The 23,901-nt window shown below is 41.1% G+C and overlaps 1 protein-coding gene across 3 annotated transcripts in view; it reads left to right on the forward strand.

The window, feature by feature from the left end:
• The window catches only part of NIPBL (NIPBL cohesin loading factor), a 209,258-nt gene that overhangs the window by 89,141 nt on the left and 96,216 nt on the right, over positions 1-23,901 (forward strand). For all 3 annotated transcript variants that reach the window (XM_066618315.1, XM_066618317.1, XM_066618316.1), the window contains exons 2-8: positions 5,697-5,840; positions 8,581-8,746; positions 10,307-10,437; positions 12,012-12,111; positions 15,511-15,662; positions 20,770-20,930; positions 23,574-23,667. In XM_066618315.1, the coding sequence (XP_066474412.1) occupies positions 5,777-5,840; positions 8,581-8,746; positions 10,307-10,437; positions 12,012-12,111; positions 15,511-15,662; positions 20,770-20,930; positions 23,574-23,667 (868 nt within the window). In that variant the 5' untranslated portion in view covers positions 5,697-5,776. The remainder of the gene's footprint in view (positions 1-5,696; positions 5,841-8,580; positions 8,747-10,306; positions 10,438-12,011; positions 12,112-15,510; positions 15,663-20,769; positions 20,931-23,573; positions 23,668-23,901) is intronic.

The following is a 23,901-nucleotide window of genomic DNA, read 5'->3' on the forward strand; positions in this document are numbered from 1 at the left end:
CTATTAGTGACTTGGAATTTTTGATGGGCATGTGTCTGTGGTGCCTTCCTTTCTTAAAATGTTTTTTTTTCAGCACATGTGGCAGCAGCAGTAGACTAGGACTCCTTTTTTTCTTTTCCTTTTTACAAACTTTTTTTTTTGCTGCCCTTCAAGTGATGGCATTCTGGATAACTGGTTCTTGCCAGCTGTCATGTTTTCTTCCCCTCTCCACCAGGGCAGGAGAGTTTATGCTTTTGTCTTCTGTTTGTGGGCTTTGCAAAGGCATTTAGTCAATACTGTGGGAAATAGGATGCTGGATTGGCTCGACCTTGTACAGCATTGCTCTTCTTATGTATATTTGAAATAACTGCCAAACTTGATACAAATTTGTATTTATTTCTTGTTACTATTTTAATGAAACAATGCATTCTTAGAAATTGAATTTTTTTTTTTTTTTGCATGGAGTTAAAAGCAATGAAATATTTCAGAAAACTATGCACCTGACATATGTATCTAAACAAAATAATGATGAATTGACAACTTAACATTTTCCAACAAGATGTTCAAGTGGTCAATTATGTACCTTTTAGGTATATTAAAATAAAGCTGAATTAAAATGTATATAAGAACAGGATAAATATTTAAAAATTGATTATTTAAAAATAGAACATGTGTTAGGTAAGTATCAGTTCCTTAACATCAGATATTCCTGCAGGGGGATACAAATCACTATTTTTTAAAAGATCTTTAACTTGGTTTTATTTTTTAGAACACAAGTTATAATCTTAAGGTTAACACTAAAAGTGAAATCTTAGTTTAATACAAGCATGTTAGGAAACTCACAATTTATTTATGTTCCTGACTGCTAATCAGAATAAATGGAGTTAAAGCTTCCTTTTCTATATAAGAGACAGAATCACAACAAGTAATTTGAGATCAAGTATTAGCACAGTTAAGGTATATGAGATGTTTATTATTACTGAATGAATGCATGAATAACTCTGCAAAGGAAGCAACCTCAATCTGATGAAGAAATATTATTCTGCCCAGAGAATTTGCTTCTGTGAAGTTCTGGGTAATTAGTATCCATGGGATTTTGCTTAGCATCCATATGTAGCATAGGGTGAGCTGAACAAAAACATTAATTTTCAGTGGATACATTTCTGTAATGCAATTACAGTTCTATAATGCAAAGGGTATAAGTTAGTGTATAAATGCAAAGGGTATAAGGGTGCAAGGGAGGCACCAGGATGCAGGTCTCTTGCTGTTTTGTGTGCTCCCTGGGAGCCGCTGTGAGATACAGGAAGCTGAACTAGATGGGCCTATGGCCTGATCCAGTGGGGCTGTTCTTATGTTCTTAAGTTACATAACCCAAACATTTTAGAGCAAGGGTGTCAAACTCATTTCATTCAGCATTCCAGATAGCATTCATGATGTCTGCTGAGGGCTGAAAGTGATGCCATTAAGCAGGAAGTGATGTCATTAAGCAAGTCATGACCTGAAGTAAACATTTTTTTCTCAGGAATTCAATAGCTGCAAATAACAGAAGAGACAATGCATAAATTTTGTTCATATTTTCAAAATATGGAAGAGCCCAATCACACAGGACACCTGTTCAGAAGTGATACCACAGCACAGCTCAGCAGCTGAGAGCAGCTGGTGATGTTGCTGGGAGAGTCTGAGGGTTGGATAAGGAGCTTCAGAGGGCTATATTCAGCCTGCCGGCCTTATGTTTGACACCCCTGTTTAAGGGTATGTTCTTAGTAATTATGAAATAGTTTATTTAAGTATTTTATATAAAAATATAAAATGTGTACTTGTTTAGGAAATACATGACATACATAGGAAATTGACATTTTAAATCTTTTGCTCTTTTCTTGCTGATTCCAGTCTCCTTGATTTAAACTATTAATCCTGAGTCCTTGACTTGAGGACAGTTATCTGTACCATTAAAATGTCTGATTTTGTGATGCCTTTAATGCCATGTTTAGTTTTCAGACGCCCTTTATATTTTTCATATTTCACTTGTTGCATGCAGATTTTGATACAAGTAAAATAAGACTTTTGAAGAGTAACTTTGATCTGAAAATATGCAGTGCACCCTCTTGTGGCCAAATCTTGATTCATACGTAGAAAGTCAGATGTGACTTTGCCTCATGCTTGTGCAAAGCATGCTATTTTCATTTTTGCATAATATGACTGAATGGGAAAAAAGTCATTAACTATTTCCCTGTTGCCTTGGTATAAAGTGATGCATCAATAGAAAATGAAGTAATTTCTGTCTTCTAAATTTGAACGAAGATACCTACATTTGGTGGATGAAAGATTACCACCGTGAATCAATTAAATTACTGAGGTTGGTGATGTATTGTGTGTATTCTATTGACATTTCATTTGTCTTGCTTATTATTTCTCAAGATGTACAAGAAAATAATGAAGGATTCAAAAGTACTCTCTTGTCATTGCTCTTCTGCAAATGGTATTCAGAGTGCCACTGTATGCCACACTGCTACTGGATCTGGAATTAACTCAGAGTGATTAACTCATCGCTAGCAGCCATTGATACACATGTCCTCCATGAATGTGTCCAATTTTTAAAGCCATCCATGGTAATGGTCATTACCATATTTTTTGGCAGTGAATTCCATAGACAGTTAATCTGTTACTGCCTGCCCTGCTAGGAATTAATCTCAACTTTTTCTCTCACCATTTATAAAGTGTACATAATACAGAACACATTTCTGTTTTTTAAATTGTGTAATACATTTGATTCATCTAGGCTTGATTATGCCCAGCCAACCCCCACTTCCTCCCTCCATTTACAAAACACATACACGATGATGAGACAGAAGAGAGAGCATTGTGGAGGGATGCTGCATCAGCCACTGTGGAGGCTGGAAGGAGACGTGGAAACTGAAAGAGAGAGAAAGAGGTCAGAGTAGAAGGCGAATTGAGCGCCCTATTGGGAAGAGAAAGAGAAATGGAGAAGTGATAGAGGGAGGGAAGTGATAGAGGTTGAAAGGAGTGAGAGAGAGAAAATAAGATCTGAATTGTACCATCGCCCCGCCCCCACTGTTTTTTTGGCTGTACGTTTTGATAGAACACAGATATTTCAATGTGGTTTGTTTCATTGCATTCTGCATGAAATTACAGATTGATATATGATGGTATTATTCCTCCAAACTCTGATTTTAGTGATTTTGAAAACTTGTACACACACACACACACCCTGTGTCAACTTATTAACACCTTATTTTTTTTGGGGGGGGGGCTGCATTCATTGGATCAGGACCATTCTGACGTTGTATTTGTTGTTGTTGTTGGAGTCCTCTCAGCCTGCTCTTTCCGACGGACTAAGGCACGTTCGCCTACTCGCGAGTAAACGCGGCCACATGGCTTAGTTTTGCTTTCCGTAGGGCTCAATACACTCGCAGCTGGGAGGAAAGGACTTCCTTCTCAGGTGTTTTTGGGGGCTGCATTCATTGGATAGGGACCATTCTGGTGTCGTTGAATTCCTCTCAGCCTGCCCTTTCTGACGGACTATGACAAGTACACCTGCTCATGAGTAAACACGCGATACGGCTCAGTTTCACTTTCCATAGGGCTCCATGCATTTTTTTCTTTCCAGATTTTTGGCCATAACTTTTGAAGGAAAGGAGCGATTTCATTCTGGTTTTTTTGCATTGCATTTTGCTGGAAATTCCACATTCAATAGTATATGGCATGACAGGGTTGCTCCTAAAACCGTGATTTTAGCGTGTCATCACCCAATGCGTGTCACCCCCCCTTGCGTGTCACCCAGTGCAGCCCGCACCCCCTAGCGATGCCACTGTTTTAAGGTGTCTTGTGCATTATGCCAGAGACTCAACATATAACATACAATATATAGCACATAATTGGGAGTATGCAATTAAATTCACAGTGGAGAGACAAGCAACAAGGAATGAGTGTGTGCAGGTGCACCCAGGAGGATGGAGATGTTAACTTTGACTGCAGCTTGCCTTGGAACCTGGTTAACCTGGAGACTGGTTGCCCTGTAGCCTGATTGAAAGGGGGAAAAGCATGTGAGCCCCTCCACTATTTTTGAAGAGATTAACAAGGTGCTTATGAAGTACTGTACGCTATTCCCCCCTTCTGTGTAATGGAACGGACTGGAGAGGAGAGAACTTAATTCTCCTCTTTGTTCTTTTGCTATCCTCGGGCTTCTCCTGACTGCCCCAACATGCCTGAATAGCCCTGACCCCTGAGTAACCTGCACATAAGACAAAGAGGATCTACGGTTGAGTTATTGACAGAAATTTCTTGCCTTATAGCAGAGTAACTATGGCCCCATGGGTTCAGGGACCCTGTGCCTCCCAATGTCCAAAGGTGTCACAATGCAGTTTGGGAACCTCTGAAATAATAAGTGCATGGGGGTGTCCTGCATATCTGTAGTTTCCTGTATTTGTGGGGGTTCCAGAATGGAACCTCTGCAGGTACCAGGGCACCACTAGATGCATGCAACGGGAGCACTTATTCTCATGGTTTATGACAGGTGGGCAAACCCTGGCCTGCGGCCCATTTGTGGCTCACGGAGACCCCCAGGGAGCCCCCCATCTCCAGTGGGCATTAGGCCCGCTGGAGACCTGTCGGAGCCCTCCCTGACCGATTGCGACTGCTCTTTGCGGCAGCAGCAGTAGGGGAAAGGCAGGCCTTGCAGAGCTTTCCCACTATTGTGAGAGTTCTGCAGAAGCCGCACCCATCCAAATAGTAGGAGTTCAGGGAGGCCACAGCTGAGGCCAGCCATCGGATGGGGGTGAGAAATCGCGGGACTGGTGAATGCTGCTGGAGTGAGCTTTGTGTCGGGGGCAGGCAGACGCTGAGAGGGAGAAGATGCAGTACTTTTGATTGGGAAGAATCTGCAGGGGTGCGGGGATGTTGCTGGAAAGGGGAGAAGGTGCGGGACTTTTGAATGGGAAGAACCTGCAGGGGTGTGGGGATGTTGCTGGAAAGGGGAGAAGGCGCAGAACTTTTGAATGGGAAGGAAAGTATGCTGACTTACGAGTCATGGAAGTGGCGGAGGGGCGCTGAGAAATGGAGAAATAGGGTTGTTTCCATGTGCTGCTTGGGTTTCCATGTGCTGCTAGCTTGGGGGGCGCTGAGAGACCGAGAAATGGCTTCTTCAAGAAGGGGGTTTGCCACTTCCAGTTTTAAAGATAATAACAATACCCTCTCTCTCAAAGATGAATTCAATACCCTCCCAGTCCACTTGGCCAGTCCCTCTCATGCCAATCTAATAAACCATGCTGGGCTAGGATAGAGCAGACATGTAGACAGACATGTAGGCAGGATCATCAGTTTGTACAAACTGAAAAGAATCCATAACACTAGGATGAACTGGTGCAGAGAAGAATTATCTTATGTCCTTCTGCTTTATGAGCATTACAGTTGAATAGAAAAAAAATGAACAGACTCTGAAAGTTCTACTTGCACATGTGTATCACAGGGCAGATTGACTGTTTGCCTGGTAAGCAGTTTTCCTTGAAGGAAGTGTGATTCCAATCACATGAATCTCAACAAAGTTCAGTTTTCTTCTAGGATAGGTTGATGAAATCAATACACCTTTCTATAGTTTTTCTCGATAGGTTAAAAAAATGTTTGCTATACCTCTGTTTTGCTTATAGTTGTCTATCTTTTATGGACCTTTGTAAATTGAATCTTTCTTTGTTTCTTTGCAGTACTTGGGAGATGGAAAGTAATGGTAGCTGGCACCCAAAGTAAACTCTGTGTGTAGGCACTACCATCCCAGCACTTCAGGATGAATGGGGATATGCCTCATGTTCCCATCACTACTCTTGCAGGGATTGCTAGTCTCACAGACCGTAAGTACCTTTTAAAGATTTGTAACAGTTCAATAATTAAAGTGTTTTGGGAACAAAATACTATTATTTTAAGGCATTTTTTTAAAAATAGTGTTTCTTTCTCCCTCCCTCCCTCCCCCTGCGTGTGTGTTGGTGTCAGAGGGCAGAGTGATAAAAGAATTGTGTCCTCTTGGACAGAAAATGTTGTGAATTAGTGGAATCTCATTGTTGACAGAAAAAAACTTTATGAATAAATTTGAGTGGAACTTGGTTCTGTGGAGCACAGTCTAGTGCAGGGGTCACCAAACCCCGGCCCAGGGGCCAGATGCGGCCCGCGACCAGCCTCTATCCGGCCCGCGGCCAGCCTCTGATCCCCTGAGAGCCTCTGGCCCAGTTGACCAAACAACGAGTTGTGCTTCTGGGGTGGGGGAATGGGGGCCATTTAAGTGTGTGCTTTTTTTCTTGGGCTGTGTTGGTGTTTCGATAATTCCTGGGCATTTGAGCCCATTCATTTATTAATTCATCTTTCTATCTCTAATGTTTTTGTTTAAATTTTATTATTTAATTTTTTTTCCCGGCCCTCAACACTGTACCTGCTATTTGATGTGGCCCTTTGGCCAAAAAGTTTAGAGACCCCTGCTCTAGTGCATGGTGCAATATGGCTTGAATGCTGTAGTATCATAAAACCTCTTTTTGGTCTAAAACAGGGGTTTCCAAATCCTGGTCCATGGGCCACATCCAGTCCTTGAGGTTCCCCAGTGACACAGTGCTAAAAATTCCTCTAAAGATGCACTTTTCGGTTTCCAAGCATTCGTATTTATCGCATTCAACCACTAGAGGTACTGAATGTAATGGAAAATTGTATTACATTAAGCACCTCTCGTGGCTGACTGAGAGATACAGGTGTGCGCCACTTAACCCACTATCCCTGTTATGCAATTAGGTCATTAAGTGAACATTCAGTCCAATCGATTGCCTTTGTTGTGTCAACAGACACTCCCTGCAAGACACTTTTCTTTGCATTAAGAGCCTCACTGTTGTGTAAACAGACACTGCTGTAGGCTATGGGAGACCCAATTGCCTCATTAAGAGCATCTTTATTGTGCTTTGACCACCATCATATATGCAGTCTGTTGTTAAGCAAATAGTTGTTAACTGGCGCGCACCTGTATATCAGTGCTGGGAAATCTAGAATATAAATATAAGTTAATGTCTATATTAAACTTATACAGAGCAGAAACTGAGACAAAAAATAGTTTGTGATTTGCATTGTAGGTTGCTTGATTCTTTTTCAAAATCCATTATTCCCCCTCTTCCTATGCAAATCAATTTTGCCCTTTGCTCCTCTCCTCCTTCCACTCTCATCCACTTATTGTGTTAACTCAAACTCTCAGCATGTCGGTTCTCCATGTATGTATGATTTATTTTCTGACCCTCAATATTGTGTCAGATATACAGTGCGGCCCTCCTGCCATAAAGTTTGGAGAACCCTAATCTAAGAGAAGGGAGGTAGATGGGACTGTATTTTTTAGAATTTGTTGCCCTCAGTTGGGGAAACCCCTGTGTGCACTGGGTGCTTGGAGGACAGGAGTGTTTTGGATCACAGCCTCAGCAGTAGCATCAAGGAAATGATTCAGACTTACTCTCTCTTTGTAAAATAATTAAAACAGAACAAAACAACAACAAAACAGACTAGAGCAGTTATGTCCAAACCTATTATACAAATGTCAAAGGTGACACATCACAGTGTTTTGGGTGTCATGCCGGCATTCACCAACACCACCTGAATTTTAGGCATATTTCATTTTTGTAATTATTTGATGTATAAATCATAGCACCACATATGATTGTGCTGTATTTTAAAAAAACAAACATAAATATGTAAAGATTTGTTTCTATTTTGTTGGAGGGTGGGGTGGGGGACACCAGCAGAATCAAGTTAGTCATTTTCTGAATTTTTGACACGTGAAGCCTAAAAGGTTCACCATCACTGGACTAGCTTAAGAAAAGTTGTACTTGGTCAGCCCGGTCTAGTCCAGCATTTTGTTTCTTACCCTGGATGAGAAACCAGTTCACAAGTAGGAGAGAGGCATATTTCCCACCCATCATTACACTCCTGCAAGACCTTATGCAGAGGCATACTGACCCTGGAGGTAGCACATAGCTATCCTGACTAGTATCCGTTGACAGACTGTTCTTCCATGAATCTGGATAATCCCTTTTTAATGCCATCTAAGCTAGTGGTGCTCCCTCGTTTGTTTGGATAACAAATCCCACAGATTAATTATGCACTGTATGAAGAAGTGACTGCTTTTGTCATAAATTTCATTCCTGACGAACTTCTCAGTTTTAAAAGTTTTTATTTATTTTAAAACATGCTGTCTTTCTGTAAGCCTACCACTATGTTTAGGTCCCACATTGGAAGGTATAGAGCGGGGAACTCCATGTTGGAGATTGTCAGTGTTACTTTCCTGCTGTCAGAAGCAGAGGAGCAAAATTTATCACTTTTAGAGCACATTCAGAGGAGTTGTGCTCATATAAAACTTAGGAAGAAAATAGCAAACAATTTAACACACAAGAAAGACCTTAGGAATTGTGGCTAGTCACAAATTATATCATGAGACTTATCCCTGAGCCCAGTCTTAACCTCCGGTGATGCAGCTCTGAAGGTAGCAGCAGAAGTGCTGAGGGAAGACTTGGTTTCTAAACTTTCAGTTTTAGTGTAATAATTTTTTTTATTTTTTCCTCCTTTTAAAATTAGTTTTGAACCAGCTGCCTCTTCCATCGCCTTTACCTGCTACAACTACAAAAAGCCTGCTCTTTAATGGACGAATTGCAGAAGAAGTGAACTGCCTTTTGGCCTGTAGGGATGAAAATCTTGTTTCCCAGCTCGTGCACAGCCTCAATCAGGTGTCAACAGATCACATGTATGTACTTTATGATGCTTCATAAATGAATGTTATTATAGTTAGTCATGAGTGAAATGATCATAGATGGCTTGTAGACATAAATGGATTGTTAAAATCTAGCAGAGAGCAGAGCTTCAGAATAATTATACACGGCCATGTATTTTTCTGCAGTGAATCCGGAATACAGTGTGATCGGTGGATCAGGCATCTGCAGATTTGACTCAAAGTGGATGATGTGGATGTGGGGGAAAGCCACTACCCACTTTGCTGATCAAGCTGGAAATGGCTTGCTGAGGCCTGCGGAAACCTCCGCGGGCCTCAGAAAGCCACTTTCCAGTTTGCTTGTCAGACTGGATGTGGCTGAGATTTGCTTATCTGTGGATTCCTGTTTCTGGGGTGAGTTGGTCTTGGAATGGATCCCCTGTGGATAAAAAGACCAGAAACCCTTTTTATGTTTATAAAGTATTGTTTTTGAATTGGTAACCAGCAATATATTGCACATCAGATTCTGTGTTCCAGAAAGAGCTAAGAGTATCGACAGTACTTTTTTTTTTTTAAGGAGAAAGGAGAACAGTCTACTTGATCTTCACTGCTGCGAAGGTTGCAACAAATGATTGTATTATGTTTTCTCTTTCATAGCAGTGAAGTTCAAGGCATTGAGTTGGTGTCTTGTCACTATTGTAAAAATGTGGATACTCTTAGTTCTTTGCGTAGGCTAGGATAAAAAGTCGAATATCTTTCTCTAGGTCTCCAAAACTTTTTTGTTGGTTATGAGATTGGATTCCAAATTCAACATAATAGACTTTGACTTTTGTCTTTGTGAAACATACTTAGTGTTTTCTTTTTAATACCTTTTAGTTTCTTTTTCTCCCCTGTCGTATTTGCATTCTTATGAGCTCAGCTGAAGCTGCACTGCTTCCCTTCCAAGTCAATAATAAGTAAAAGTACGAAACCTCTGAACAGAGATAATTATGAGACTATAGCCCTTGCTGAGTAGCGTTTGTATAGACAAAAGGAAGATTTTGCTTACAGCTTAAAAATACAGAGTTTGGAAATTTGAAATGATACAGATAAATTGTTTAAATAAGTATACATTTCTGCTATCAATGTATAAAACAAGGAGACTCGCCATTTAGCACGTAGAACTCCAAGATTTGACCAAAACTCCAATATACTGTCCTTTTGGTCACATAGTAGGCTTTGTTTTCTTTATAGGCATGTGTTATTGACAATAGGTGTTTGGAAAAATGCAAAGCTATGAATAATAATACTACATTGATGTCAAACAATATTACAGCAAGGAAGTGTTCAAGGGATGTTAATGTTTTGTGAGATGCCTTTGTGAAGACTTTAGGAATAACTTCACATGTATGAAATTGTAGTATCGGGAAATAGATCAAATGTTAAAAGTATATTCTCCCTATTTCAGGAACGAATTGTAGCAGTCCCCATTTGAAGGGACTTTTCTCCCTGTAATTTCTCCAAAGTTGATGATGATTTCACAGATTTTGTTTGGTAACTTCCTCAATTTTGAGAACATATTCATTACTCCTTGTGTGTCTGTCTCTTCAATGACAGAGAATTGAAAGATAACCTTGGCAGCGATGATCCAGAAGGAGATATACCTGTCTTGCTGCAGGCTGTCCTGGCGAGGAATCCTAACGTTTTCAGGGAGAAAAGCATGCAAAACAGATATGGGGTACAAAGTGGTGAGAGTTCTTATTCATTTTTTTCTAATTTCCAAGCAAAATAATGCCATAAAGCTACATTTATTATTATTAATTATTAACAGTATTTATATACTGCTTTTTAACATAAAGTTTGTAAAGTGGTTTATAAGCTAGGTAAAATAATTAAATGGTTCCCTGTCCCAAAAGGGCTCACAATCTAAAAAAATGCAGACCAGCAACAGCCACTAGAAAAGATACTGTGCTGAGGTGAATAGGGATAGTTACTCTCCCCTTTCTAAATATAAGAGGAGCACCACTTGAAAAAGTGCCTCTTGCCCAGCTAGCAAGGATTCATTGTGATAACTTAAATGAGTCAAGACTTCTGTATCAGATTCCGATTTGTTTTGCTTTTATTACATGCAGTGTGTCTTGATCACTCCAGTGTTAGTGATGAAAAAGCTATGATTCAGACTAATTACTAGACAAATTGCTGTTTTCTTTCAAACAAGTGCATCGCTTCCCTGGGGAGATGCTTTCCATATGTTCTTTCCAAAACCTGGCATACTGTTGACACTAAGTAAATGTTTAATAGCTTAGGGAAGTTGGTTCAGGTTTATCCCAAGCCACATGTTTCACTTAGAACTACTAGGTGGTGATGGCTGTCATAGTGCTCACAAATGCATATAGCTGTTAGTACTTTTTTTATTCGTTTCAGGTCTCCCTCTGGTTTGACTTAACGTTTGGTCATTCTTTGGAAACATTATTAGTGCTCAGAGAAATAGGAAAGAACAGGCTTGCCTTTCTCAAGACTTTTCTTTCTGGGCCTTTGCATTCCTTAAGGAATACTGGATCAATCAATCTTTGTAACAGCTATGAGACAAAAATATTGTAGAGCACTATTGGAAGCATGTAGTGACAGGTGGCAACTATGGCTTGGTGTGATGTCAAAATTGACGAACCATAGGTATGGGCATTGCTCTGCATCCAAAGCCACTTCAGAAATGGAAGTGCAGAACAGATGGAAACCGTAGAGCAGATGTACCAACAAATCCTTGTTTAGAGTTGTCAGCTGGAACATGCAAATCATGGTTTGTGTTCTGGACTATTGTTAGTACAAATCAGGATTTGGTGCAACATCTGACTTGAGCCATAGTTACCTTTTAAAGTATAGAATTAGACTGTGGCTTGGTTTTCTAACTGTAACATTAGCAGTTGTCTAGCACTGCTAAAGATAAACACTGATAAAGATAAACATCTTAGGCTCAAATCTTAACCAAATTTCCAGCACTGGCATAACAGTGCCAGTGGGGTAAGCTGCATCCTGCAGTTGGGTGGCACTCTCAGAGGGTTCCTCATGTTTGTTCCCTTACCTCGGAGCTGCATTGCCTTTATGTTGGTGCTGGAAAGTGGGTTAGGATTGCGCCCTTAATGGCTCAGAAAATTTGCATAAAGCTGTGGTGTGATCTGTATTGCTGAGGATGGATTTTGTGCTTACCTGGATTATGGCCAATTTAGAGTGTGTATGAAAAGTTAGTAATTTGGGAAACAAAACAAAGAATAAATCTACAAGTGAATAAATATTTGTATTTAACTTTTAAAACTATATTTTTTAGGAATGATGATGCCACAGTACAAACTCTCTCAAAATTCCATGCATGGTAGTCCTGCATCTTCCAATTATCAACAAACCACTATCTCTCATAGCCCTTCCAGGTAATATAGTTTGTAAACTTGTTTTGGTCATTTTTCTATATACCACATTTGTAAGTATTTATGAAGTATTCAAGTGCATTATATTTTATTCATTAACAAGGGCTGCTACCTTTCCAAATCTTCAGTTCCAGCCTAGATGAACCATAATACAGGTGTGTGCCACTTAAGGACAGAGATGCATTCTCTGATCCCTGTTATGTGATTAGGTCATTAAGTGAACATTCAGTCCAATTGACTGCATTTGATGTGCAAACAGACACTCCCTGCTAGCCACTAGCTGGCTGCACAGGCTGCTGGAGATAGATTGTCTCTTCTTTGCATTAAGAGCCTCTCTGTTCTGTAAACAGACACTCTGCTACAGGCTATTGGAGATGCGATTGCTTCATTAAGAGCATTTTAATTGTGCTTTGACCACCATCATATATGCTGTCCATCGTCAAGCGGCATACGTCTGTAACAGAAAATGGAGCATAGAGTGGTGCAAGACGCTTGAGGGCAGGATTCAGCAGAACATGCATTTGGTGCACACACATTCTCCTCAAACTAATGTTTTGATAACTCTCTTGGTTATATTTTCATGCTTTCACCACACAGGAGAAATGTTTTATTAGCATTCTGTAAGTTGGTCCTCAAGCCATATCCGTATGCAATTACAACCTGAGAGGATAGGCATGTACAAGTGCTATAGTTTAGTACAGTTATTAAATGTGGCCAAGAGAGTGGCTGCAAGCAACATTTGTACAGGCTATAACAGTAGGGGTTTATAGTCTGTCCTCTAGATCTTAGTCGTTGTTCCCTCCTCCACTTTTTTGTTCTACTATAGGAGAAAGAAGGAAGAAACACAATTTCTGGATGCTAGCATACTCAGTTGATGTACTTTAAGCTTCTAAACGTTTTATACTAGAGGTGGCCTGCACTATCCATGAATTCGAATCCCATGGATGTCTTTATCTGTGGGTCCCTGAACCTGCGGTGCAGGCTGACCTGGAGCCTCTGGAGGCTTTCTGAAGTCTGCAGAAGCTGTGGGCATCCGCGGAATGAAGAATGACTCCCACAGGCAAAAAAGGGAACAAAAACAAAAACTAGGAAGTTCCCTTAAAAATGCTCTGGGCGGCTTTCTGAACCCCGTGGAGGGCAGCTGCAGATTTCTGTATCCACAGGGGTTCTAGAATCCGAACCTCCATGGATAACACAGGCCAACTGTATTTAATTGCAGATGTTACTAAACCATAATTGTAAGCGAGTTTAATTTTGAATTCATTTTCAGTCTTTTCCCCCTCCCTTGAAGTATGGGGGTAATATCGATACTTAAATACAGGGCTACTATAAGAACTGCCCAAAGAATGTATATAAATAATAATACTGTTATTTTTGTAGTGCACTTCTGGCCATTGGATTGCTCCTTTGGCTTTATTCAAGGCAGTTTACAAGGGCAGGCTTTCTCTAAACCCCCAAGGAGTTTTTTTTACAATAAACAAAGTTTCTAGAACACACTACTTTCCAGGTGGACCTTTTTCTGTCTGGTCTTCGTTCTGGCCATTTCGCCTCCCACACTGAGAAGCAGCTGCAGCCAGCTTCGAAGTCTCGCTGCACATGGAAGCTTCCGGTGTTCTTGAACTGGCAACCTTCAGACGTTGTCTTTGGGCTTAATGACATAACATAAGAACAGCCCCGCTGGATCAGTCTATAGGCCAATCTGGTTCAGCTTCCGGTCTCTCACAGTGGCCCACCAAATGCCCCAGGGAGCACACAAGACAACAAGAGATCTGCATCCTGGTGCCCTCCCCTGCATCTGGCATTCTGACATAGCCCATTTATAAAATCAGGAGGTTGCACTTACACATCATGGCTTGTAACCCATGATGGATTTTTCCTCCAGAAATTTGTCCAATCTCCTTTTAAAGGCATCTAGACCAGATGCCATCACTACTTCCTGTCGCAAGGAGTTTCACAGACCAACTACACACTGAGTAAAGAAATACTTTCTTTTGTCTGTCCTAACTCTCCCAACACTCAATTTTAGTGAACGTCCCCTGGTTCTGGTGTTGTGTGAGAGGGAAAAGAGCATCTCTCTATCCACTCTATCCTTCCCATGCATAATTTTTTATGTCTCAAATTTTGTTTGTATGTTTTGTATGATTGTTCTAACCTCTAGACCAGGGGTGCCCAAACCCCGGCCCTGGGGCCATTTGTGGCCCTCAAGGACTCCCAATGTGGCCCTGAGAGAGCCCCCAGTCTCCAATGAGCCTCTGGCCCTCCAGAAATTTGTTGGAGCCCACACTGGCCCGATGCAATTGCTCTCAGCATGAGGGTGACTGTGGGATGAGGGCTCCTTCCACTGCTTGCTGTTTCACGTCTGTGATGAAGTAGTGGCAGTGAAGGAAACACCAGCCTTTGTTTGTTCATGAACTTTTATAGGCCTTGAGCTATTGGAAGACCTTCATTCATTCATATAAGCATCTTTAATATATTCATTTATGTAAACTTATTCAAATTTTAAATGTAAAGTAATTCTTTTTTCCCTGGCCCCCAACACAGTGTCAGAGGGATGATGTGGCCCTCCTGCCAAAAACTTTGGACACCCCTGCTCTAGACTAAACCTTCTGCCTGGACCAGACCTTCTTGCCTATATGCTATACAATGCTCTATACAATTGTTTTTTGCTGAGCCATGAAGGTTGTTTGGCCTTGGGCTGGTCATTTTCTAAAACTAACTTAGCTCTCAGGGAGATTATGAATAAAATAGGATAGTCCCTTATATCAGTGGTTCTCAAACTGGTGGGTCACGACCCACCAGTTCGTGTAATGATGCCCCTTCCCTTTAAGAGGTGGGGGCAGGGGGCAGAGGTAGCAAAGCAATCCCTAGAGTAGTGCCCCTGAGGGGGAAGGGGGGCTATTTTTCAACCTTACGTGCTTCCAGGGTCCAGGGGTGTGGGGAGCCCTGCGGAGCGCTTTCAGGGTTCTCTGCGGCTTCTAAACTGGAAGTGGAATTTCCTATTTCATCGCACTTGGAACTTTCACTGTTTAGAAGCCACAGGGAACCCTGAAAGCGCTCCGCAGGGCTCCCCACAGCCCTGGACCCTGGGAGCATGTAAGTTTGAAAAATAGCACCCCCTTCCCCTGCAGGGGCATGATCCTGGGGATCACTTTGCTGCCTCCGCCCCTGCCCCCACAAAGACTTACCCCGGGAGTAAATCTCCTGGGAAGTTTCAGAAACACTGCCTTATATACCTGAGCTGCTTGAAGAAAGGGTGAGATATAAATGAAATAAATCAAGCTATTATTAATTGTGTTGTCTGTTTACCAAATTGTATAGCACTTGTGAACGCTCAGAGAATAATTACAGAGAAAGTGTTCTTAGATTAGTATTCATATATGCTTTTTTTTGTTCTCTTTTCAGTCGATTCGTGCCACCACAGTCAAGTTCTGGTAACAGGTTTATGGCATCACAAAACAGCCCAGTGCCTAGTCCATATGCTCCTCAAAGCCCTGCAGGATATTTGCCATATTCACACCCTCCAAGTTACACGCCTCACCCACAGATGCAGCAAGGTATTTATCTTCTTTATAATATGTCTTTAGAGCATAATGGTAGAGTTCTGTGCATTTTTCCTCAGAAGGAGCTGTCACACAGGTATGTGTGCATTGGATTGCTGTTTGACAGCGCTTAGTGTCAATATCAGCAGTACTTTCCCCATTTTCAACAGTACTACTATCAGTGATGTCAACATTACCTGTTCTTCCATCTGTATGGGTAGCTTCTCTTGCAGTTTCTTCTTCTGAGTTGGTCAAGGAACAACTATTGGAGTCAGAAATATTAGCGCCATCAGGTTGAAAGTCAGTTTCTCACAAAGGGCCTGAAATTATATAACATCATTATGGTGACCTCCAGTCTGGGCAGGTACTATCAGTATCAGGTGTATATTGATAAAGCAGTCTACATCATAGTGCAGAAGAATGCTTATGCCCTGGTAGCTTTGCCAGTGCTTCTTGTTTTTCAGGCAGCAAAAGAAACTTGGGAGTAACCTTCCTCAATTTGTGGAGTGGAACAGATGTACACAGGTCAGGAAGAGGCTGTTCTTTCTTTTCAGCCATCTGAAGCTGAGCTCTTCAGCTTGAATGAATGTTCTTATAGCGGAACATTCATTAGCCAACAAAAAGAAACACATTCAGCTTCCACAGACTTTGAAAGTTGGATGTGGTGACAAAGTTCTATACCTCTGCTACCGTGTTTATTTAAAAAATTAACTTCTCTTGCTTGTTGAGGTATCAGTATATTCTTTGCGCGAAAAAATATCTCCATTGTGGCACAAACTGTTGAAAGATTATCATAAAGTTGCCAGCACCTTCCAATTTGAGACTTCTAAAGGGTTGAAACAACAGATTCACACTGTGAAGCACAGGCCTATCTCAAATAAGATGGGTGTCTGAGGCCACCTTGATTTCACAAACCTCTTTTTATATTGGCTCATGCATTAGTGTGTATTCTTTGTTCCTCTGCTTGTTCTGAACTGTCTGGATTTCCCTCCCTTGTGACCAGTTTAGAGGTACTGAAGGGATAATAGGAGACAGCAGTGGTAAAAACTAGCAGTGGCAAAAATCCCTGAGGGTGGTGGCAAGCTCCTCCTCCAGCTGTGGTGCCATAACCTTTGATTGTTTGCCTGCTCACCCACCATCCCATCTTACCTTTTTCCTCTGCATCCTGGGTTTACCACTCTGAATTGAAATTAGAGCAGCAGTGTTAGCTGGAACAAGGAAGTAGGGAGAAGCACTGTCACAAAAAGGGAAGTTTTAGCCTTTTTGAAAGTGGGGCAGTGCTTCTACCAGCTTCTTTGTTCCATCTAGCTCTGGTTTAAAATATAACAGCAGAGCGAGAATAGAGGTACATAGGCAGTTGCGGAAGTGTTCAATGGGGTGCTGTCTCCTTCTGCTGTCCAAAGCAACTCACCTTGCTTCTAGGTTAGTCCTGGTGGAACCTTCTGTAAAGTGTTTATCTGTTACCTTGACCAGGTCGATAACTGTTAGGAGGCATCTGCCTCCCTTCTTTCAGACAACAAGATGTGTTTGATCTGCCTTTTGATGGGGAGGGCCTATTCAGCACCACTACTGATGATTTCCTAGAATATCTGAAGAAAATGGAAAAGTTGACAAGGTCAGCTGTCTTGTTGGCAGTACAGGTGTGCCCTGGTATCCATGGGGGATAGGTTCTTGCCCCTGTGGACCCAGAAAACCGAATATATCTCCATGGCCACCCGCCCCCCCCCCATCCATTAGAGATATTGTTAGACTTACCTCAGGTGAAGATAAACCAGGTTGCTATAAGCTTAGAAACTCACAGCAGCCTTCAGGCTGCCTCCTGGCAGTCGGGTCGCTTGAAAATAATTAGATCAGTTTCAATAGGATGTGGTTAACTTCCATGTTCTGATGCTTAACATGGATACTGTGATGTTGACACTATTGATGAATGTGCACAGTGTTATGGGAACTCTGCGGTATTTCTGAATGCCATCACTGTCAGCCTACTCTTTCTGAGATTTGGAATGACTTTTGTAGTTTGAAATTCAATCAAGTCAGACCAATGGAGGGTGATCCATAGTTAAGATTGGCTATGGCATAAAATTTATAAACCTTTCACCATTGAACATTGTACTCAACCTTTAGGATATAAAATAGCTGTTCTCCAGAAAGGTCCTGTTGAGCCACTGCCTCATCTAGGTCAACATCAGTCTTTGAGTTTCATCACTGTAATTGAAAAGCAATGGTCTTCATCCTATTCTAGACCTGTGTGATATCAGTACTTCATCCAGATTAAGGAATGCTGTATAATTATTATACGGAATATCCTGACCCTTCTCTATTAAGTTACCTGGTTCTCAGATATAGTTGGCTGTTCCCACAATGTGATATGTCCACAATACTGGATATATTTATGCATTGGAGTTGACACTGAGTGCTTTCAATATCGTGTGCTTTCCTTCAGTATTTGCATAGCACTGAGGGTGTCAACAAAATGTATTATAGTTGTGGCAATCCTTCAACAATGAGAGAAAATGATCTCCCTTTTCCTGGAGGTTTGGCTTATAGTGGCAGATCCCAAGCAAAGACTCCTAAAACACTTAGACTTCACTTTGACATTCCTGGGCCTGTCAACCAGCTGGAACTGACTTGGCGTATTCAGTTCATAGGTATCCTGTTTGATTCTATACACTCTCATACCTTTCTTCTGGAATCAAAGAGCAAGACCATAATGCAGTGATTTTCAACCACTGTGCCGCGACATGGAGTGCCACAAATGGCCTGCAGGTGTGCCACAAGAATTTGGGAGGAGTGTTGTATATTATAAGGACCATTAGGGGATGTGAACCCCAGGCTGGCAGTGCTGTGTGTGTAAAATAAAATAAAACTGATGGTGCACCTTGACAGTTTTAACGCCTTCTCAGTGTGGCATGAGATGAAAAAGTTGAAATTACTACCATAATGTCTCGCTTCACAGACTTGCAGGGATCATCATCCCAACGTGCACATCAGATCAATAACTTTTGTTACGTGGCATGTACCATGGTAGTTATCTTGACACATCTAAACATAAGGCACCTACAAAGTTTTCTAAATATTTCAGTAATGTACTTAAGGAGCAAATGCAAAATGTTTGTGGGATACTGTTTCAGTTTAATTGAACCTGCATTTTTCAGGAAAATTTTTGGCTTTCTTAAACAGTTTTGCAGCTGTTTGAAAGTTTCTCATTTTTAGCAATTAGATTTTTCTAAGCATTGTTTTTCATAAATCAATGTGGTATTTTTCAGATTAATATAAACAGCAATGCCTTGACTTGCATTGCACTTGACTTGCATTGCTTTACTCTTTCCGCTAGTTTCAGTTATAACCACATTTCAAATTTGGTCCACATGCTTTCTGATTTCATCCATCCTTCCATGATGTTTGCTGATATTTCTTTTTTTTGGATTTCACATGCATTTGCATATATTTTATATAGTTATGTTTTTTACTAACCAAAATAAATTTGCAAGCTAAGTAAGGCTATGCTTTGACATTCATCCATTTTTTTACTTTCATCCATGCTCTGGTCCCTAACCAGACAGAAGTGCAAGTCATTACTGTAAAATATCAATGTCCTTTATAAATTACTTATGCATATATGCGATCCAGTTCTTTATGATTGGGTTTGTGCTAACTTGCTCTCCCCCCACCACCGTGTGTCTGATCCTTCCACAGTCCTACCTAAGTCCACACATTGACCTTGTATTTTTTAGGGGTCTGTACAAGTAGTCCTGAACTGTACTTTTGACACCTCTCACACTTATTGCATAGAATAACATAGCTTACACCTAGGCATGTTTGTTTGGTTCTACACAGCTGTGCAGTTGTACAGTCTGGGCATTGGAGGGGCAGTGGGTGGGGAGGACTTGCAGGTAGGGTGGGGCAAACCAGCACTACTCCAATATCCAATATATTATTATTAATAATATATTATTATTGGATATATATTGGATATTATACTCCAGTAAGCCAATATATATGGCTTATGTAAAGTTTATATTAAGTATAATGTCCCATGTTGGGGTAACCCGACTATGAGGCAACTTGATCTTGTGGAAGGCACATTTGGAGGGGCGTGGTGCAGAGGAGCCCCACTGCTTGTCTGTCCACTGCCTTCTCCAGCCTGCTGCTTCACTAGGTGCTCCAGTCCTCTTCTGACTTGGCTGGGGCAAGAGGATTGGAGTACCCAGTGTAGTAACAGGCTGGAGAAGGTGGTGGACAGACAGGCAGAGGATCAACACCAGCTGGTGGGAGGTAAAAAAGCACAACTCCAAATTGCTTTTCCCTATCTACGTGGTACTTATGAAGTGCCAAGTAGGCAGGGACAGGCAAGTTGGAACCTGCCCCCCTCTCATAGCATCTTCTACTTACAGAGTTCCAAGCATCCCCTGCTCTCGTTTATTTCAAACAAAAGAGGCATGGAGTAAGTGACACAGCATGGACTATGTTAGCAGAGGATATGGGGGCATACCCCCTTATTTGCACATCTGCTTGTTCAGCAGCGGGTAGTATGTTCCACAGGCATGGGAGCATATACTGCCCCACTGGAAACTGTCGACATACAGAAAGTATATACAGATGTACGCCCCTTGGCGATGTTCCGGCTAACACCAGGATCTCTTATCTGACTCCCCTCACCTTCGGAGTGTTGTCTGAGTCTCCCAGAAGCAGCTCATGTTTGCATGCTGCTTCTGCAAGGCTCAGACTGAGGGAAATTATGTCTCTCGAAATTTCTGGGTTCCTCTGTGAACCAGGAAGTTGCATGAGAGATATGATTTCTCTCAGTCCGAACCTCTGGGAGGCTCAGCCAACCCTCTGGAGAGAAGGGAAGCAGAGGGTTCCTTTTCTTTCCTGCAGAGGGTTCGTATTGCATCAGGTGCCGCTTGATGACAGGGATCGCGATCCCAATCCCTGTTGTTAAGTGGTGCCGACTGTATTGCTTTTCAGGTGATGTGGTGCTGAAAGATTCCACCTCCAGAAATATGTTGATTTCTCTTTAGTTTAAAGAAATTCTATTGATTAAGATTTCATATATAATCTGTCTCTGAAGATTTATGCTACAACTGTTAAAATGCATGCTTTCATACTTGTCTTATTTCAGCTTCAGTGTCCAGTCCCATTGTCTCAGGTGGGATGAGGAATATACATGAAAACAAGGTTACAAGTCAGTTGTCTGGTGGTTCAGCTAATCACCATGCTGATAATTCTAGACATGGCTCAAATGAAGACTACCTACAGATGGTGCACAGAATAAGCAGTGAAGTAAGTAATACTACTTTATTTTAATGTTGTCCTTTGATTTGTGTGGTAGCCAAGCATAGGTTGGCCCTACAACACTGTTTTTTGAAAGTTAAGATACATCCACACTGACAAATTATGCTTGGAACATTTATCTTCGTTTGGAGACCACTCTTAGGAATATTGTTTGGAGGATTTTTAGGGTAAATAGATGAAGCAAGCAACTACAGTGGACCCTCAGCATCCTCAGTTCCTGTATCTGTGGACTTTAACTACCCATGGATACATAGGGTCCAGATGCATTACACCTGAAATTACTAACCTGGAGCTCCAGGAGGCCTCTCCTGGGTTGCACCAGGCCAACAACCCACACTATTGGGCTCTGTGGGTGTCAGAATGGCCCACAGAAGCCTCCAGAGTCTACTTCTGGTTTTTGGAGGCAACTTCCAGAAGCTTATGTGGGCTATTCTGAGGCCTGTGGAGGCCAATAGAGTGGGTTGCTGGCCAGGTGCAACCTAGGAGAGGCCTCCCAAGGCTCCAGGTAATTGTATGAGCTTTGGGAGTTGACCCCCAACATTCATAGAATTCCTTATCTGCTGGGAGGGGTGTGGAACAAAACCCTAGTAGATAAGAGGGCAACATAGCCTAAGAACATAAGAAGAGCCCTGCTGGATCAGACCCACAGCCCATCTAATCCAGCTTCCTGTATCTCACAGCAGCCCACCAGATGCACAAACCATGGTTTGATATTATGTCTATGTTGTGTGAATTTCAGAAAGATGAAAAGTTCACTACACATAATTAAAGCTAGAACATAGGCTGTGCCTGGTCTTGTAGTATAAGTTAGTTGACAGAAAATTACAGCACAGCAGTAATATTGTCTTTGAATGCATCTGTTTAGTGCTGCTATATATAAACCAAACCACAAGAATCCTAGCCTGTTTCTGTAGCCCTAGTTTTGTCCACGTAGCTTTCAAAAGTGAGTTTGATGTTGTAATTGCTGATTTATGCAAGTCTGTTTTAGAAGAATAAAATCTTTGCAGAGTGAGAATAGTTTTTCATTTCTTGTATTTTCTTGGAATGTTGGAGAAGCTGTTTAGATACATAGAAAAGCTTTTTGGAAGGGATACAATGTGGAGCAGCTTCTCTTTAGAATAGTATGCTTGCAGGTTGATGCTATGTTTCCTTTTCAGATGCTGTATGCAAGTACATAGAGCTCTTCACTACTTCTTACTGAAGCATCTGTACATATCCCTTACTGTGATGATTGCCTAGATTGCAATCTCTTGCACACTTTCCTGGGAGGAATTCCCAAACCCTGGCAGAATGCAACTGTTATGCTCTTTCACCAACCTAATCCAGCTAACTCCTGAGGATAATGTGGTCTGCTTACAATACCATAAGCACCCAGGTTCATTTGAAATACATTTATACAGTCAATAAAATGAGTTGCACTTAATCTTCAAAATAGAAGAACTTTATTCTTAAAAAGGTTAGCACTTAAGGGAGCTCTGGTTGCTCCATAAACATTAGTAACATGCATTTTCAGAAGTGTATAAAACAAGTAAAGTTAGTTAGTTAGCTAGCTTACCTAACAGGATGCTAAGAGTTACCAACATTACAGGACAGTCAGCCACATAACATGCTCCAGCACAAGGATTGCTAACCCAAGCTTCCTTCCTTGCTGTAAACCCACACCCACATTTTATACTCCAGATTACAAATTAACCACACATGAACAGACTCAGGTTTTCTTCTGCCTAGCAACCAGCTTAAGACCTCTCTTAAAGGAAAAGGCCACTTGCCCAACCCCTTTGACAGTCACTACTCTAAGGTAACCCAGATTCAGTCCAGACATCACTACCTTAGATAGGAAACATTCAAGTCAAAATACTTGTCTGTAAAAACAATGCAAATTGTATTTCTTAAAAAAACATTATCATCTGGACAGAGGCATTCTTTGGCCAATATTCTGTAAAATACATACATATGTACTGAATAACTAGCTTGGCCTGATATATGCTTGTCAGTGAGGTATTTTGAGTAGAAGTTTGGATATGCTTGTCAGTGAGGTATCTTGAGTGGCAGGTTGGTCTTTGCAAATATCTCTTGGCAGCTGGCATCAACTGAACTTCAGGTTTAGAGTAAAACTCTCAGCTTTGTCACATATAGAAATCTGTCGCAGGAGCAGTTAATCTAACCCTCATTTGTTGCATTCTGCTCTGCCTCCAAACAAAATTAAGAAAGTCTTTTTCACTTTCTTCAGATGGTCTTGTATATATGTTGAGAACTAAGACAAACTGGTGAATTTAGCTCTCTGGTAATGAAGGAGTTTTTCTGGACTGTGTAGATTGGTGAAGCAACAACTAATTGCTTAAATAGCTTGGTTCTTCTGGCACAAAGCTTGTTTTTATTCACAAGCTTATTAAGAAATGTCTTATTTTTAATTGAGTGTTATTAATACTTTGTATGTTAAAAACTGCTTATGCATCTTTACCATTAATAATTTCATTTTCATATAAAGTGAAGTCCTCACAGTTTCTAATACCTTGCATGAAATAAAAATATGAGTATTTGTAGCTACCCCATGGCCATTTTTATACAAAACAAAAATAGTATGTTATTGAAAATGTGCTTGTTTCTAATAACTGGCTAATATAATCCTAGGATGGCGATTCTTCAATAAGGAATGCAGCATCCTTTTCTTTGAGGTCTCCGCAGTCGGTGTGTTCTCCTACTGGAAGTGATGGAACCCCTAAAGGTACTTAAATAGCTCTGTCTTACTCTTGTAGATAATTTTTACGAGTTTTTAACATACAAACACCTGCATATTTAAACAAGTACTTTATTTTTCTATTAACTGACTACCTATTGAACTTCAAAATTTGATATTAAACCTTGAAAATCTAGATTTGTTTTACCACATTGAATATGTGAATATCTGAACTGTGCGAGACAGCAAGGTTTAAGTGTGGTGTTTTTGTATTTTAAATGT

The sequence above is a fragment of the Tiliqua scincoides genome, chromosome 2 (genome assembly GCF_035046505.1).
Source record: "Tiliqua scincoides isolate rTilSci1 chromosome 2, rTilSci1.hap2, whole genome shotgun sequence".
NCBI lineage: Eukaryota > Metazoa > Chordata > Lepidosauria > Squamata > Scincidae > Tiliqua > Tiliqua scincoides.